The 16,644-nt window shown below is 48.0% G+C and overlaps 1 protein-coding gene across 2 annotated transcripts in view; it reads left to right on the top strand.

The window, feature by feature from the left end:
* The window catches only part of ADAMTS9 (ADAM metallopeptidase with thrombospondin type 1 motif 9), an 85,070-nt gene extending 69,029 nt beyond the window's left edge, over positions 1–16,041 (top strand). The window contains exons 31-40 of one of the 2 annotated variants that reach the window (XM_068409740.1): positions 2,285–2,455; positions 3,926–4,120; positions 6,113–6,245; positions 6,491–6,585; positions 6,745–6,839; positions 6,934–7,067; positions 8,561–8,652; positions 10,639–10,743; positions 12,842–12,936; positions 13,254–16,041. In XM_068409740.1, coding sequence (XP_068265841.1) covers positions 2,285–2,455; positions 3,926–4,120; positions 6,113–6,245; positions 6,491–6,585; positions 6,745–6,839; positions 6,934–7,067; positions 8,561–8,652; positions 10,639–10,743; positions 12,842–12,931 — 1,110 coding nt within the window. In that variant the 3' untranslated portion in view covers positions 12,932–12,936; positions 13,254–16,041. Of the gene's footprint in view, positions 1–2,284; positions 2,456–3,925; positions 4,121–6,112; positions 6,246–6,490; positions 6,586–6,744; positions 6,840–6,933; positions 7,068–8,560; positions 8,653–10,638; positions 10,744–12,841; positions 12,937–13,253 lie in introns of those variants that run through there. The other variant, XM_068409741.1, reaches the window with a different exon arrangement.
* Positions 16,042–16,644: the final 603 nt, after the last annotated feature.

Below are 16,644 nucleotides of genomic sequence, written 5' to 3'. Positions count from 1 at the left end.
AATATAGCACAGCTTGTTTGCTCTCTGGGGAAATCACACTCCAGCAAATTCCTCCAGCCCCCATAGGATCGCTGTGTTTTGGCACAGACCTTGAAGGAGCTTCCACTCTGAGGACTTAAAGCAAGAGTAAATAAGGTTGAAAGCACATGAAGCCCTTGGGGTCTTTTGGCAGACTGCGGATTTTGCAATGTTGACTGTTGCCTAAGAGCTGCTAAGTTATTCCTTCAGAATAAATGCTGCTTTGTGGGGCTGCCTCTCTTTCCCCGTCCCCCTCCACTTTGCTCAGTTACTAAATATTTACAACCAACGTGATGTTGTGCTCGCTGCGGCTCTCCTGGTTTGCTGCTCCTGCCACGGATTGATCTGATTTTTCTAAGTTCTCACATAATTTGCTGTCTTGGTTCTGACAGCTGATTACAGAAAGGGGGGCCTGACAGTGCCTGCATTTCACAATTAGCTGAACCCACTAAGATCTTGCTAATTGTGGGCTAGCCAGGAGAGCAGGAGCTGCTTCGAGGAGGCTGGAAATGATGTTCGGAGGGTGAGACGTTAACTAGATTAAACTGGCACGGTCCTCCAAGCCTAGGTGACTTCAAATGGTGTTTCTGTACAGATAGGGATGGTCTGATGGAATGTTTTATCCTCTTCCTTAGGGGAGACGTTTCCTGCACGTTATATAAAATGATTATTTTCATGCATTTTTCTCCTTGTTAATCCAGTTAGCTGAAAGTGTTAGAAGTCCATTACAGGCGATAACTTTAAGGAAATAGGATTTTATCCAGACAGCTGCTCTTACGCTGATTTATTTTGTTTTATGTGTGTGTTTTGTAAGATGCACTCCAAGCACAGACCCACTCCCAGGAGCGCAGCCTCGCAGCCGGGCTGGTTTTTCAGAGACAAGCAGAGAAAGAACCGAGTCCTTAAAGTCTCCAGAAGCAGGGGAGCGGTTGTGCTCGGCTAGCACGGGTTCCTCTTGATATTGGGCAGGGCAGCATTTAAAAGAGAACAAACCCACGGGGCTGTCTCCGCTGCAGTGGGGTCACAGCTGTGTCCCCACGGCGTGCCAGGGCAGAGCACTGCTGCTTGCCTGCGGGCAGGGACCAGAGGAGGGGCTCCCCCCACACCAGCCACAGCCAAGGGTGTGATGGTGGGTGTTTTGGAAGGGGGATGGCTGTGTTGTCATTCTCCAGGCAGCTGTATTTACTAAGGGCTGAAATGATGGGAACCTGGGGGTACTGATTGACAGACCCGGGGGTGCTGATCGACAGCCGGCTAAACGTGAGCCAGTAGTGTGCCCAGGTGGCCAAGAAGGCCAATGGCATCCTGGCCTCTATTAGGAATAGTGTAGCCAGCCGGTCTAGGGAAGTGATCGTCCCTCTGTACTCGGCACTGGTGAGGCCACACCTTGAATACTGTGTCCAGTTCTGGGCCCCGCACTTCAAGAAAGATGTTGAGGTGTTGGAGCAAGTCCAGAGGAGGGCGACCAAGCTGGTGAAGGGTCTGGAGGGTGTGACCTATGAGGAACGGCTGAGGGAGCTGGGGTTGTTTAGCCTGGAGAAGAGGAGGCTCAGAGGTGACCTTATTGCAGTCTACAACTACCTGAAGGGAGGTTGTAGCGGAGTGGGAGTTGGCCTCTTCTCCCAGGCAACTAGCAATAGGACAAGAGGACACAGCCTCAAGCTTCGCCAGGGGAGGTTCAGGTTGGACATTAGGAAGAATTTCTTCTCAGAAAGGGTTATTAGACATTGGAATGGGCTGTCCGGGGAGGTGGTGGAGTCACCATCTCTGGATGTGTTTAAGAAAAGACTGGACATGGCACTTAGTGCCATGGTCTAGTTGACATGGTGGTGTCAGGGCAATGGTTGGACTCGATGATCCCAGAGGTCTCTTCCAACCTGATTGATTCTGTGATTCTGTGGATTGGCCCCTTTCTTTCCCCCTTGGCCCATCTCCTGACCCGGCATGCCCACCCCTGCATCTCTTGGTCCTGTCACAGCTGGACCCCGCATCTGCCCCATCCCAATGCCTGTTACCTTGGTTTCTCCTCTCTCCCTACGTCTGTGATTTGGGTTAGTACCTCTAGAGGATGGGAACAATTTGTCACTGGATGCTCCCGTGGTGCCTGGCACAGCGGGGCCCTGGTCTCAAATTTGCCCCCAGGTGATACCAAGGAGAGATGCCAGCATAGGGCACAGAGCCATGTGCTCACTCGGGCTGCTCTGGATGCGGATTAATTTGCTGAAGTCCCTCATGGGTTGCATGAGCCATTGTTTCTTGCAAACAGTGCGTGAAGACGTGCGGGGAAGCATCCCGGTACCGCAAGGTGGTCTGCGTGGATGAGAACAAGCAGGTGCAGAACAGTGGCTACTGCGACGCCAGCAAACGGCCCCCCGAAATCGAGAGCTGCGGGCTGCCGCCCTGCGAGTACATCTGGATCACTGGGGAGTGGTCAGAGGTGAGTCCCCGTCCCCACGCAGGGACCGCACCACTCGGCACCGGGTCATGTTCTCTTCCTCTCGCCACCAGCCTCGCTGAGATATTGCAACCCAAATCGACAGTGGCAGGGCAGTGCTGCGTGGTTTAATTATTATTTCTTGGTTTGTTTCTGTGTGCAATTTCCCTGCTGGAGAGAAAGGAGCCAGGCTGTGGGAGAAGACCAAGATATTAAAAACTAAACGCCAGCGTGCTCAGAGTCCTAGCTAATATCTAGAGGCAATTTTCTTCCAAAGTGCATCGCATCCAGCACGCACCCTCTTTGGTTTTGTGCCATTTTATTTCATTTGTTTATTTATTTGGTTTTATTCCCCTCCCCTCCTGAGGAGCTCCGGGGCCCCACGAGATGTGCGAGGGTCCAGGTGAGCATCCTGGGGGAAGGGCGAGCCTGGATGTGACCACAGGGACACATCCTTCCTTGGTGCCATCTTTGGCAGGAGTGAGGATCCAGCATGAGCGAAGGCAGCAGGTTCTCCCTTGCAACTGGGAGAGGGCTCGGCAAGGAAAACAGATGAGTTTTCTTTGTGGCAGGCGCTGCATGTGGGAGGACCTGGGCTAATCTCAGCCTGTTTCCTTCTTCATCAAGTGAAGGATTACTTTCCACTTGGAGGAACAGCAGAGGGAAATGACAAGGCAGCTGCTGACACAGCACTGATTAGGAAGAAGGGACAAGAAAAGGGAAAAAGAAAAACATGCCGGGACCGAGGGGGAGGAGAGACAAGCCATCCAAGATAGCACAGGAGGCAGAAATGTGGAGAGATGAGAATTTTTCAGAGCAGCCTGGTCTCCTGGGTAGTTTCCTAAGAGAAATATCAGGGTGCCCCTTGCCCGGACACCTTCTACCCGCTCCCACCGCCTGTGACCCCCTGGGAGCTCTCAGGCCCAAAAAGACGAGGAGGTGGGTGAGGGCTCACAGAGCTGGAGCTCAGCTCACCCCAGCTCCTGCTCAGCCTTTTGGTGAGGAGGGTAGAAGCACTGTTTGTCCTCTCATTACAGGGAAAACCTCCCCTTTCTTCCAGTTTCTGCCAAGTACCTGTAATTCAGGGTCAATCTTGACCATTTTGTTTCTCTGTGCATCCTATGGCAAAAAAAAAAAAAAAAAAAAGGGCAAAAAAAAGAAAACCCAAATAACAGAGACATTTCTGAGTTTCCAAGGATCTTCTGCTCCTTTCTTTGCCCTTGGGGAGAGATAACTTGTGTCCAGGAGCCGACCTGGAGTAGGGGGTCCTGGAGCAGCTATAGGGAGGAACTGGGTGCTCAAAGACAGTGTCGGGCACCAGCCTGCTTGTAGCTGCTCGTAATACCCATGGATGGCTGGAAGAGTTACTAGCAATCCCTTGGAGCAGCTTGCCATGTTCCAAGCTGGCAAGGCTGCTTTTCTTCTCCACGCACAGCAATGTGCGGTGCTGACAGCTGCTTCCTCCACCCACAGTGCTCCGTCACGTGTGGGAAGGGATACAGGCAGCGCCTGGTGTCCTGCAGCGAGATTTACACCGGGAAGGACCACTACGAGTACGGGTACCAGAACACGGTCAACTGTCCTGGCACGCAGCCGCCCAACATCCAGCCCTGCTACCTCGGGGAGTGCCCTGTCTCGGCGTCCTGGCGCGTCGGCAACTGGGGAAGCGTAAGTTTGGCAAGCTTCTTTTTTTAACTGAAAAATTTGAAAGAAACTTTTTTTTTTTTTTTTTACACAGGGGACACAGTCCCAAGGTTTGGCCAGGGAACGTTTAAGAACTGCATAAATTAATGTGATGAATACCCTCATGCAGCAGCAGCGTGGGTCTGTGTAGGGCTCTGTGCTCCAGACTGAACCCCATTGTATGCGGGAGTCCCAGCAGCCACCAGTGAAGTCACAATCTCCATGAAAATTTGGTAGTAGCCAAAATTTGTCGCAGTGTTGAGGGTCATGCTGAATGCTTAGTCAGAAAGTGGGGTCATTGCCAGAAAACAAGGGGCTTGAAAGCCTTGTGCTAGGTTAGAGGGAGTGATGGATAGTTGGCAGCTGGGGTTGATCCCACTTGCCCACATGTGTGAGCAAGACTTGGGAATCACCAATAGGCCAAAACCTGGTAATTTTAGCCTTAAAAGGATTTTTCATTCTTTTTCTCCCCCCCTCTCCCCCCCACCCTTTCTTAAAAATGCTGGGACAGGGCAGGGGAAAGATCTTCACCTTTCTGCCAAAGTTATTTGTGTTGAGCCTCTTCTGGGGCCTGAACTACAAGATTGAATTTTAGTTAAGGTGATAACATTTCACTTCTTTGGGCTTCTGACATTCTTTGAAATGTGGTATTTCCCCCATAAATTTGATTTATTAACCCAGCTCAGGCATTTGTAGGAATTTGTCAAACCTTTACAAGTCAATGAGGGTCAAGTCAAGCAAAACGTAGTGGAAGTTGTCACAGTAAATGGCACAGCCGTTTGAAACATAAGTTCCTCCTGCCCCATAGGAAGCCTCAGATCCTCCCTGCGAGTCAGGGCAGAGGAGTTACAGCAAAGAGCTCAGCCTCAATTAATTGGTATTTTCCCCCAAAATTTCAGTGCAAAATATCCAACTCGTTAATACAACTTCATTGCGAAGAGTATCCATTTCAGAGAGTAAGACATTTCTCCTTGCTTTGGGCCGCTGAATGTTCCAGTGACTACCAAGTGCCACGACCCTTTCTATCTCTGATTTTCAAAGGGATTTAATGTAAAATGCCATCACCTTTGATGGACACGACAGTCCTGCTCACCTCCTTGGTTAAGTTTTATGGATTTGGACCTGATAAAGAGTAAATGCCAAGTTGCGAATACCATGAGCCATTGAAGACCATTTCCTTCATGGTGTGCTCCTTTAGATTAGTAATTTCTAAATAGATGAGCAGCGCTGTTTTCTTGGCAGCCTAAGCTGGTACCTGTAGAAGGAGCTGATTTTCAGTTCTGAAGTACTGAAAGAACAAGTTGTGGAGGGGAAGCAAGATGCTCCTACCTCCCATAGCCCATGCTCAACAGCAGCCAGCCCAGACGAGCTGCTGCTCAGTAGCTGCAGTAACTTGTGCAGTTTCAGCATTAAGATTGCCCTTGATTTGGACCATTTGAGGATGACACGGTGCTTGTGCAGATTTAGGCATTTTTCCAGAGGGTGAGGGGACAGAGGGTTTGGAGGCTGTGGGTGTTTTGGTGCAATTTGGATAGAAAACAACAACCCATGTCATATTTGTTCAGAGGCCCCTGTCAGTGACCCAAGCAATGTGTCCCAGCCACCAGGAGAGGATTTCTACCATTCAGGCCTCTGGTGGACATTTCTCTCTTGTACAACCTTCCTAGTGTGAAAAATAAATAATTTCCCATGAGCGCATGGTTCACCTTAACCAATACTGCCTCATCCTGTAAAGTGTTTAAGTGCTAGGTGAAGTTCAGTAGTCTTCCTGAAGTAACTACTGACGATGATAATAATGAAAGGATTAGTAATCAAAGGGTTTACTTGTTTGATTAAAATTAAGCCTGTGTTTGAACACTTTGCAGGACTAGGGTGTTTGCTGCAGTCTTTTGATACAAGGGAAACAGGCTGTCTCTGTTCTTCTGGAGCCCAGAAACACTCGAGATAAAATACGAATCTCTGTCTTCTGCCTTGCAGTGCTCTGTCACCTGTGGAGTTGGAGTCATGCACCGGTCAGTGCAGTGTTTGACGAATGATGACCAGGTCAGCAGCTTGTGCCACGCGGATCTGAAACCCGAAGAGAGGAGGACATGTCACAACGTCCACGACTGTAAGTCTGCAGATTTGTACCTTCCTTTGCCTTTCTCGTGGCTTGCGCATCTGTTCCCATCAAACTCCTAGAGATGTGCAGTATTTCCAAGCATTGGGAGCCATCCAGCTAAGTACTAAGGCACTTCAGGGAGACCTCTTAAAAATAAATAAGGTGTTTTGATGCTTTAGATGCTTCACAGTGTTACAAAAGGAATTTTAACGTACAGTTGCTCAGTGACTACAAGTATTTCTGTTTTGTTTCAGGTGAATTACCAAGGAGTTGCAAAGACTTTAAGGCTCTCAAAGGTGTCACTGAAGATGGCGAATATTTCCTTCAAGTCAAAGGAAAGACATTAAAGGTGCATTTCAGCAACAGATTGATAGTTAATGCATTTCCTGAAGATGCAAGAGGACCCTGCGTGTGCTCTTCGCTTCCACTCTTGCATTTCTTACCTTCAGTTTTCTCGGACATCCCTTTGCACATGATACCTGACAAAGTTCTGGCTTCTCTCGCTCAGGTGTATTGCTCTGGGATGCAGACTGACAGCCCAAAGGAGTACGTGACCCTTGTAAATGGGGATGCAGAGAATTTTTCAGAAGTGTATGGATACAGGTAAGAAATCCCTTAATCCTGAGCTTCGCAATATTTTTGTTTTCCATGGCAATATTTTCCGGTCATGAGTAGAAAGGGTTTTCTTTTGATTTAGATTGCATAACCCGACTGAATGTCCGTATAACGGGAGCAGACGAGAAGACTGCCAGTGTAGGAAAGATTACACAGCAGCTGGGTTTTCCACCTTCAGCAAAGTAAGGCTGGACCTGAACACTATGCAAATAATAAGTGAGTAAAAACAGGGCCTTGCCATTAAAAAAAAATGTTTATTTTACACAAATATAGCTGTAACTACAAACGAGCAGTAGTGCTCTAGTGAGCAATATTCGTGTGCTCTCCTGTTAAAAACCGCTTTTAAACTTGGTCAGCTGTTTGCTGCTTTACACTTAGAGACTGTGACCTGAGTACATCAGAGATGCTCACACAATTTCTCTGTAATACGGGAAAATATTAAGACAGTTGCTGGTGCATCTGCTATGCAGAATGAGTATTTGTGTGCTCCCGGCAGGCCAGCGTATTTTTTTGAGGATTTTATTTCATTTGGTCTCCTGTTTTCAGACTGGATTCAGACAGAAAGGTTAACCAGGCAGGAGCTGGACCCCGTTTTACACACAGATGTGTCAGGGGATCCCAGTGCAGGGGACTCTGCTGGGGTCGGGGATGCTGCTCCCTCCGGGCTGGGGCAGAGGAGGCTCTTGGCAGAGCCAGACCATGGGGAAATAACGTGTGTTGAGAGTGATGGGGCTGGGGCCATGGATTTGCAGGGGAGGAGGGGACTGTAGCTGTGCAGTGTAAGGCATACGCTGTCTCTCGTGTCATTCATGGGAGCTGGGAGCCATCCTGCTGCCAGAGAGCCTGCAGCATCCCATAGCGTTACAGTTTCAGTCCCCTTGACTCCAGGGATGCTGTCAGTTTCCAGCAAATGCTTAAAAATACAACATATTTTTGGGGATTCAGTCAGAAAATAGTGGAGATTTTTTAGCAAATCAAAATCCTTCCTAGTAAATGACTTTTTATCTGATAGGGTTTTTTAATCACTTAATTTTCAAGCCATGAGACCTCCCAGTCTATCAGTCTGTAAAAAGCTACTAATAGTCTGTAAAAGCTCCTAGGTAAAGATCTCAAAGGAACCACTCTCGGGGGAATTTGATACCAGCTTCCTTTGAATTTCAAAAGGAGCTGGGCACCTACCTCTGTCAGGCAGGAGCTATCTCATGTCCCCATCTAAATGAGTCTTGGTTACTTCAGATCCCTCCAGAGCAAAATACCCCAATTGCCTTTGCAACCCCTGCCCCTGAGCTGGGGCAGCCCCGAGAGCACAGAAATGGTTGGTTGCCTTTGTTTGAAAGGGAGATTTAGGAAGTCCCGTGGCCTTCTTGAAAGTGGGGAATTTTCTGATAGAGAAATAAAACCTAAGTCATGGATTTGAGTTTTGTTGTTACTTCTACCTAGGACCTGAATTACCAATGTTGTTAAACTGAGCTGTAAGCATTGAGCGTGTGAGCGTCCCGTTAAATTCAATGCTCGCATACTGGGAGTCACATATGGGATGAATTGGGGATTTAATATTAAAAATCCAGCAGATGAGGTCTTGACTCTCAAGATTAATGCATGAAACCAGCTTTAGTGAATTTAAACGTTAGCGAAGAGCATGTTTACATTTATTCTGTCTCTCTCCCTGCATCTTTCTTTCTGTATTATTCACCAAATACTCTCCACAGCGACTGATTTACAGTTTGCACGGACACATGATGGACGACCCGTTCCTTATGCCACTGCTGGGGACTGCTACAGTGCAGCCAAATGCCCGCAGGTATTTGACAATAGCATTTCATAGGTATCGGTGCCATTTGTTATGTTCAGGCCCTCTATTAATTACTGCTGATCACATCAGCCCAACTCCAGTGAGTGTCACATTCTCGTCTCAGTGGTCAGAAACTTTTCCCTTTGTCTGTGCAGAAAGCACTTTCTGTTTTCCATATTGGAAAATATCAGGTTATTATCAGGCCAGCATCGGGACCGGCTAAGGGACGTTCCCCAGGGCCTCAGATAGTCAACAGTAGAAGAGAATAGGAAGAAGAAATAAGCTGTGGGAGAAGGGCTGGGCTTTGCATGTGTAGTTGAAGGCAGGGGATCGGTCCGTGGCAGAGCTTGGTGGAAATGCTGGGCAGGGAGAGCAGCAGTGAGTCAGGCCATCAGGATGCCCTGGGACCTTGCCTCTGTGCCTCTGCTGAAATGGGGGTGCAAGAAGATGGGTGAGATAAATAACGCCTCTGGATGGAGAAGGCAGCAGACAGACATCAGGACTCCTGCCAAGCCAGCTTAGGGGGGAGATGCCCAAGAGGGAGAAGGGAGAGCCTTTGCAGGGCAGGAACAGGTCGAGTTTCTGCCACTGGACCGATGGAGCCCATCCATCAGAGCCCACGATGGCACCTGCCAGCTGCTGCCCCACCATCCCCACGCCCTGCTGCTTATTTTCACAGCAGCCCGGTGGGGCCACCACTCACTCCACTTTGAGGCTGGGAAAACGCCAATGAAACGAAGGTGGTGTCTGCACGTCAGGGCAAATCCAGCCTGTATCAGCACCGCAGGGTGCCCAGCCAACAAAGCACAGAGCTGGGCACAGGCTAAGTCACATCCTCAGTAGCTTCAGGAGGCGATGCAGGATGTCTAGCCCCGTGGCTTGGAAGAAATATACTTTCTTGAAAGTCTTTAGGAGACTAATTAACATTGTGCTACAGGTGGCTTGCTCCGTGTCCCCAGCACACCTAGTTTTTGTGGAGTGGGGGATGGCAAGTCATGTGTTTGGATAGTCAGATAGTCCAAGGTATCGGGTGGACCACGCTTGCAAAGGACATTAATTAGGGAGTCGCAGTAATAGACGGCAGAGCGCAAACCTCTCCATCTCCTCCCCTCCCTCCTTTCAGCGCTGACACTTCTCCACACAGTTCGGCGGCTTAGGGATTGACTTCTTACCTCGGGAAGGCTCATGCATGTTAATATCCATCCACCTGACCCAGACAGTTTGCTCCTTGCAGAAAATCAACATTCCCAAGGCAGCAAGTGCAGGGAGCAAAGCTAATAGCTATCTGGTACCGCACGGCTGTGGTGGGCTGTGGGTCAGCCTGGGGATGTGGCCACAGGATCCCTCCTTGGGTCCAGAAACAGGCAGGGCTGGGGTCTGCCATGGCAGTAAGGGGAAGGCTGGGGGGAACGGTGTTGGATGCAGACATCGCCCTTAATTTTCCACCCATTTTGTACATTTGGAGACAGGGTGGAATGAAGTGAAGGACATATTTAAGAAATAAACAAATGAAAGAGTTTTGATTTTACTGAAGTCTGGGGAAAAAAAAAATAAGAGAGCCCAATGGAAAATAAAATAAGGAAAATAAGAACAAGTGTGCCCTCTCCAGTCGAGGAGGGAGCAGAGAGAGCGGCTGCAGCACATCCCTGGGGTACCTTTCCCATCAGCTGCTGGAGCACGTCAGTTCTGTAGTTCGCCATGGAAAAGCCAAGAATGCCCTCAGCCGGCCAACCGCGAAAAGGCAGTGCAAAACCGAGAAAAAACGGTGCAAAACCGAGATAAAGCCCCTCCTTCCCTGCAGCCACCAACGAGAAGGAAATCCCTGACCCGAGACATGCTGTGATTTGTACAATATGTGCTAATCGCTATCAGAGCGATGGGAAAAACTGAAAACATTGCCGTCAAGGTGCTGTTAGAAGAGTGATGCCGTGGCAAGCTGTGGGAGACGAAAATATGGCATTTTGGGATAACCAGGCTCATTTGCTTGTTTTTTAGGGTCGCTTCAGCATAGACCTTTACGGGACAGGCCTGTCCTTAACGGGAATGGCAAAGTGGCTCTCGCAAGGGAATTACGCAGTGTCAGAAATTCAAAAATCCCCAGTAAGTTGTAACTTTAATTATGGTTATACCTGCTCATGAGAAGTTTTCAATTGCTGCATTGGCTTTCGTGGTGACATCTTCCAAGTAGAGACTAACAAAAATCTAACATCTGACACCAGAAAAGAAGTGTTGTAGGTGGGGGGTCCCTAGCAGGTTTAACTTGATTTGAATTATTGCAATTAATTAGTGAGCCTGCTTAACTGTGAAGCTGAAAACGCTGCATGCTGTGGGGCAGACATATCCTTAATTAGTTGTCTGAGGTGTCCGGCACGGAGCGTGCATCACACAGCAGGCAGGACCGGGGTGTGCAGGGTCAGGGCTGCAGAGGAGGGCTTGACCTGCTGGAGAGGGTCTGGGTACCAGGCGAGTGCCCTGAGTAGGAATTGTTCCCAAAATACGGCCAGTAAACTGTAGAGAACGTGGCCCTTCCCGCTGGGCTGGGCTGGGTTTATCTCCCTGGGAGAGACCCGAGCTCCGATGGGCTGGGGCTGCCCCGCAGCGTGCTGCACCCCGGGGCACTGTCTCCTGCGGCTGCCTGTGGCTCTGCTGACCTGAGGCCTCCAGGTAAGCCAGGCAGGCCTTCAAAATCACTCCACAGCCAAATTTGAACTTGTACAGCTTAATTTTCCTTCCCATTAACACCTCCATCGCTGCGTACCTTCACAGCGTTGCTTCTGTGTCATGCTCTGAAATTAGAGAAACCCAGGGTCGCTTCTTTGGCTGTTACTTCATGTGAGCCGTCCCGGTTGCCCCTGTTAAAACTCTCCGAAGGAGGTCACCACAATAATGTAACAAAAAGCAATTTGCAAAAATCCTCTCCTGTTACTGCTTTCAATCTCCCTGGCTCTGGGGAGCCCCTTAAACCCATGAGCCTCATCAGTGCTGGGGCTCTTAAAGGAGAATTAAATGCTCCTGGTCCGACCATGCTGCAGCAAAGCATCCTTCAGCACAGGTAGAAGAGGACCAGCACAGACTCCATGGCTTAGTTCTGGCAGGTGCTTTGCTGTTTTTCTCCCCTTCAGAAAGGAGAAGCCCGGACAGCTGACTTTGGGGTTGCGTGGAGCAGCCGCCATCACAGCTGGGAGAATTAAAACAAACTTTAAGGGACAAGGGGTCTAAGAGACAACTCTTACTTACCTCCGTCACCCAGTGGCATCTGTCAAACGCTGTTCCAGGGGTGTAATTGCCCGCAGGAGCAGAAGAAAGGCAGGTATAGTGAGAAGAGATGATAGCAGCCTGCTGCAATCACAGATCAATAGTGTCAAGGGCAGGATGGAGCTCGTTTAAAAATAAATGCTTTGTGCAAGCTTGTCCTGCACTTAAGTCCAATTTTCTGGTAATTGAGGGTTGAATTGCCCTGAAGGACTGTCTGCCCATTGTAATGACCAAGAGAAGAAAGACTCTGCAGAGGTGGGATAAGGAAGGCCAGATGGAGGTATTCATCTTCTGACTCAAGACCGGAGCTGCACCACGCTTGCTGGGCTCTCCTGGAGACCGGGCCAACCCCAGGACCACTCTGCATCCTCCTCTGTCTCTCCTGGCTGTGGCAATGCAGAGATGAGAGGGGATGGCACTTCAGCCTCACCCCGTCACTGTCCCTCTCGCCTTGGCTCTGGAGCCACTCCAGGTCTTCCCTTCCCAGTGGGTGTTTCTTGGTGCTGCCTGCATGTATCCTTCCCGTGCCCTTCATGTGCTCAGGCACAACTGAGGAGCTATTATTGTCTAGATGTGGTTTTGCTCTTGTGTGAGCCAAGTTTTCCGCTAATTACGGTTATTCACTGTGGGGCAAATTGGAGAAAGCAGATACCCTTGAGATATCCCTCCAAATGGCCTTCTCCTTGGGCATCTTTCAGTGTATTAAATCAAAACTACCCTTTCTTATTTCTGTTCACCATCTGACCTGGTAGCACTAAAGGGAATTACATTTGCATACATTTAAATATAACAGTGATTTTGTAGATTGATTTAGGCATAATTTGTTTTCCTTCCAAGACATTTTCTATTAAAAATCCTGGCTAGAATAACCCAGATCTGGCCCTTTCACAGCGTGGAGTTCCTGAGCCCTTACGTGAGATGTTATTTCTGATTTTGCCTGCAGGATGGTACCAAAGTAGTCGGGAAATGTGGCGGTTACTGTGGGAAATGTACTCCATCATCTGGAACAGGCCTCGATGTTCAGGTGTTATAGTGATGGTGAGTTCCCAGCTGCTTCTGCACAAAGGGAAATCTTCCCAAAAAGGTCCTGAAGGAGCAGATCAGGCCACTCATGCGTCGAATGGATTGGTGACAGCCGCCCACCCCATGCAGTGTCCGGGGAGCGGTGGGATCCCGCACTCCCAGTCCTCGCTTCCCCCAGCAACCCTTACGGGTATAGCACTGTCAGCTGGAAACACACTTCCCACCTCACTGGCACCCGCCTTGGCTCCGCTCTTGTGCTGATCTCTAGTTACAGGTTTCAGAGGCGAAGGTGATGATGTGACTCTAATGTGCACCTTGTCTGTATTTTCCAGGTTCTCTGACAGCAGCCAGCGGAGATGAGACGGATGAAGGATAGCGATGCAATACCTCTCCCTTCCACTTTTTAATCTGTTTATTTGTGTATATAGATCGCATATTATTCTTGATGTACAGTATAATATTTATGTTTGGAATTATTTATTTCGATTTAATATTTTTGTACGTAAAATCATTATATTAAGGCTGCTTTTACTATTTTTTATTTTTTATTGTTCAATCCTGCAGTCAAACCACTGCATTTTGTGTACTCTACATTATATGTAGCATTACGACAAGTGATACTTTATTGTCACTGTATTCAGTTGTTTACTTTCAATCCGTAATTTTCCTTCAGTTACGGGCTGCTTTGGCCCTCTACGGTGCTACACAATCTGCATAGGGGTATTTTTGGCATTTCAATCTGTTTTTATGTAAGGAAAATAGACAAGATGTGCTTAAATTTTATTTTAGGGATTAGGCCGACAGCACTCAAGGAAAACATGACAATGAATACAGTGCTAGTTGCATTAGCAATCTTTATCTTTTAGGTATGTTTCGAATTTCACATGACCTCTGTGGCCAGTGCTAAAAGCACTGGTTTGGTGCTAACATGATATTTATTAATGCTCTGTAGTTTTAGTTAATCCAGTGCCTTTATCAGTGAAAAAGGGAAGAAAGCAGTAAAAAAAATCATCAGGTGTTTCAAATAAATCAAGATCTACCCCAGGTTTAGGAAAATTCCTGCAGATGGATCTTCAGCTCGAGCCCCTTTTTCACAGGGCTCTGAAGTGAACTCGCTTTTTAAAAAAAAAAAACATTTTTTTGTCTCCTAATTGCATGTGCCACTGTGCTTCCTGGCTCCATCTGGCAGCGGGGTATTAACTCACCCCAGACAGGCTGATCAGGCCATATGTTCCCGGGGGCTGTGCGCTGAGAAGCAATGCAGTTTCTTATGGACGTTGTCACAAAACCCTAACGTGAAGCCGAAAGCGTCCCTGCTGGGTTATCACCCTGCGGGGTCTGCGGCAGGGCATGGGGGGGGCTCCCTGCCAAGCCACCCCTTGCTCTTGGCCAGGGGACTCCACTGCAGGCACCTGCAGTGTTTCCCCGGCTTCCTACTCACTCGCAGACCATCTGCAAACGGAGGCTTCAGCGCTGGCTCTGCCTCCTTTCAACAAGATCGCTCTGTACTCACAGATAACTCTGCCCCCCCCTTCACAAACAGCCTGCTTTACGCCTACTTCTGTGTTGCTTCGGCTCTTCCTGGTAAGGCATCTGCGCTCCTTGCCCATCCGCCATTCTATGTACAACCAGACCTTGGCTTTTTTTTTTTAATTTTAACTTGAGGAGCCAGCTCCCACGAGCACCCAACACGGCTGGGCGGTGGCTCCTGCCTGTACATAGCCCGCCGCTTGTGCTGTGCCACGTTTTCGCAGAGCTTCCTAGCACGTCGAACGGGGGTGATGTGACCAGATTATTGTTGTAGTCTATGACTATGTCCCTTATCTCTTTCTCCACGATTTTACTTAGCGATAGGAAGATGCTGCCCCGTCGCCTTATATGTCGGGGCAGCCAGGAGCACGAAGTACAAGGAAAGGAAGCTTTTCAGCACAAAATTGCCAGCAGTTTGGAAAACCAAAGAGGCTTATCTGCTACTTCGGATAAGTCTTGCAATTTTGGATGCAAATAGTTAATGAACCCAACCTTGGGATCTTTTGCAGAGCTCCCCAAAGGATGTGCAACCAGTCTCTAACCAAACACCCGGATCAATAGTGATAAACGATCCGATCCCTGGATTCATAACCCATGCATGTGCTGGGCTGTGTTCAGACCTCAGGGTGACACCCATCAGCCTGGCAGTCAGGGATCGACGCGGTCACATCAGCTGGCAGACATCTCGCAGGCGAGCAGGGCCGCGTTACAGTGCGGCAGCTATTTGTGTGTGCCTCTGCTGCTGTTATCAGTGTTCAGACTTAGAGGAAAGAATGAGACTCTTACCCATAATTTGGGGTTTTTGGCTTAATAATGCATAAGTAGATACGATCATGTCTTAGACAGACTGGTATTTTGCCTACGTTGTATGTCTATGCATAACAATAACAAATTCTACCTTTCTGTGAAAAATGCCAAAAATACCATTTCAAAGGTGAAAGAAAAGAAAAGGGAAAAAGGGAAAGGGAAAAGGGAAAGAGAAAGAGGAAAAGGGGAAAAGGGAAAGGAGTAGTAATGGAGTAGTGATTTTTTTTTAATGATAATTGCTTATGTATAACTTCTGTAGGGGGAAAGGGAAAATTGCACTATGAACTTTAGAAAGAAACAGTGGTGCTTAGAAAGTACAGGCTTATTATATTTTCTCTAATGAAGTGAATGGCTATTTATAAAAAGAAATATTATTTTGACCTGTACACATTAATTTCTACCATATAGTTTCATAGCAGCTATTAACAGAGTAAGAGAAACCTTGAAAAATATTTAATAACTATAAGGGAAAAAAATGATGGAGCACTGATCCTGTGGTTCATTAATGGCCTTCATTAAATAGGAACAGACTTTGAGGACCAGAGACGTTAGACATTTCTTTTTCAGGAAACAACTCTGGGTTTTTTATATCAATGCTATTGTTTTTCTACAAACTGGGGGTTGTTTTGTAAGCACTTTCCTGTACCGTGTTTCTTTTCTTTCTGCTTATACTCAAAAGGAAATTAAAAGACGCATAAGACACGTCTGTATGGTCTTTCTGCATTTGCCATCGTATTTCAATACCTGTGTGCTATTATAGAGGCAAAATACTTTGTATGCAAGGGAATAATATATTGAATGGTAAGCATTCCTTTCTGTGCTGGTGTTTATTTCCAAGCTTTGGGTTCCTTGTTTGATTGTCCCGTGCAAAAGGAACAAGGGAAGGCAGTAATGTTGTTTGTATGGAGCCCTGCCTCAAGCCTGCGTTGGAGTCTGTGGTCCAGGGACCATCCTGGAGAATGGCACGGCCATCCACTCGTGCCCTGACAGTTGGATAGACTGGTGCTTCCCAGTTTCTGTCTGGAGGAGCAATGCCCCAAGGTACAGAACATACATGAGCATATCTGAGAAGTGCCTCATGTGCTACTCTGAGGTGCTTGGTGTCCGGCTGGTGCTGCCATCCACGCACCAGGGACATCCCTCGCCATGGGACAATAAGGGAGCCAAACAGTTCATTTTGCAAATGTTTTTGAAGGATGAGCTGGGATACTGGACCTGGTCCACACTGCTCGCAGTGCTATTTAAAGAAATCTGAAAAAAAAAAAAAATCAACTTTTCTAAGTTTGAAAAAATGGTATCAAATATACAAGAAAATTCAGGTACAAGAAATGTGAGTTAAAAGGAAGCAAACATGGGAACCAGCTCCCAGGAAGGCAACCAGGTGAC

Source organism: Nyctibius grandis, chromosome 10 (assembly GCF_013368605.1).
Source record: "Nyctibius grandis isolate bNycGra1 chromosome 10, bNycGra1.pri, whole genome shotgun sequence".
NCBI lineage: Eukaryota > Metazoa > Chordata > Aves > Nyctibiiformes > Nyctibiidae > Nyctibius > Nyctibius grandis.
The sequence above is the reverse complement of the archived record's forward strand: the minus strand, read 5'-3'. Positions and strand labels throughout refer to the sequence as shown.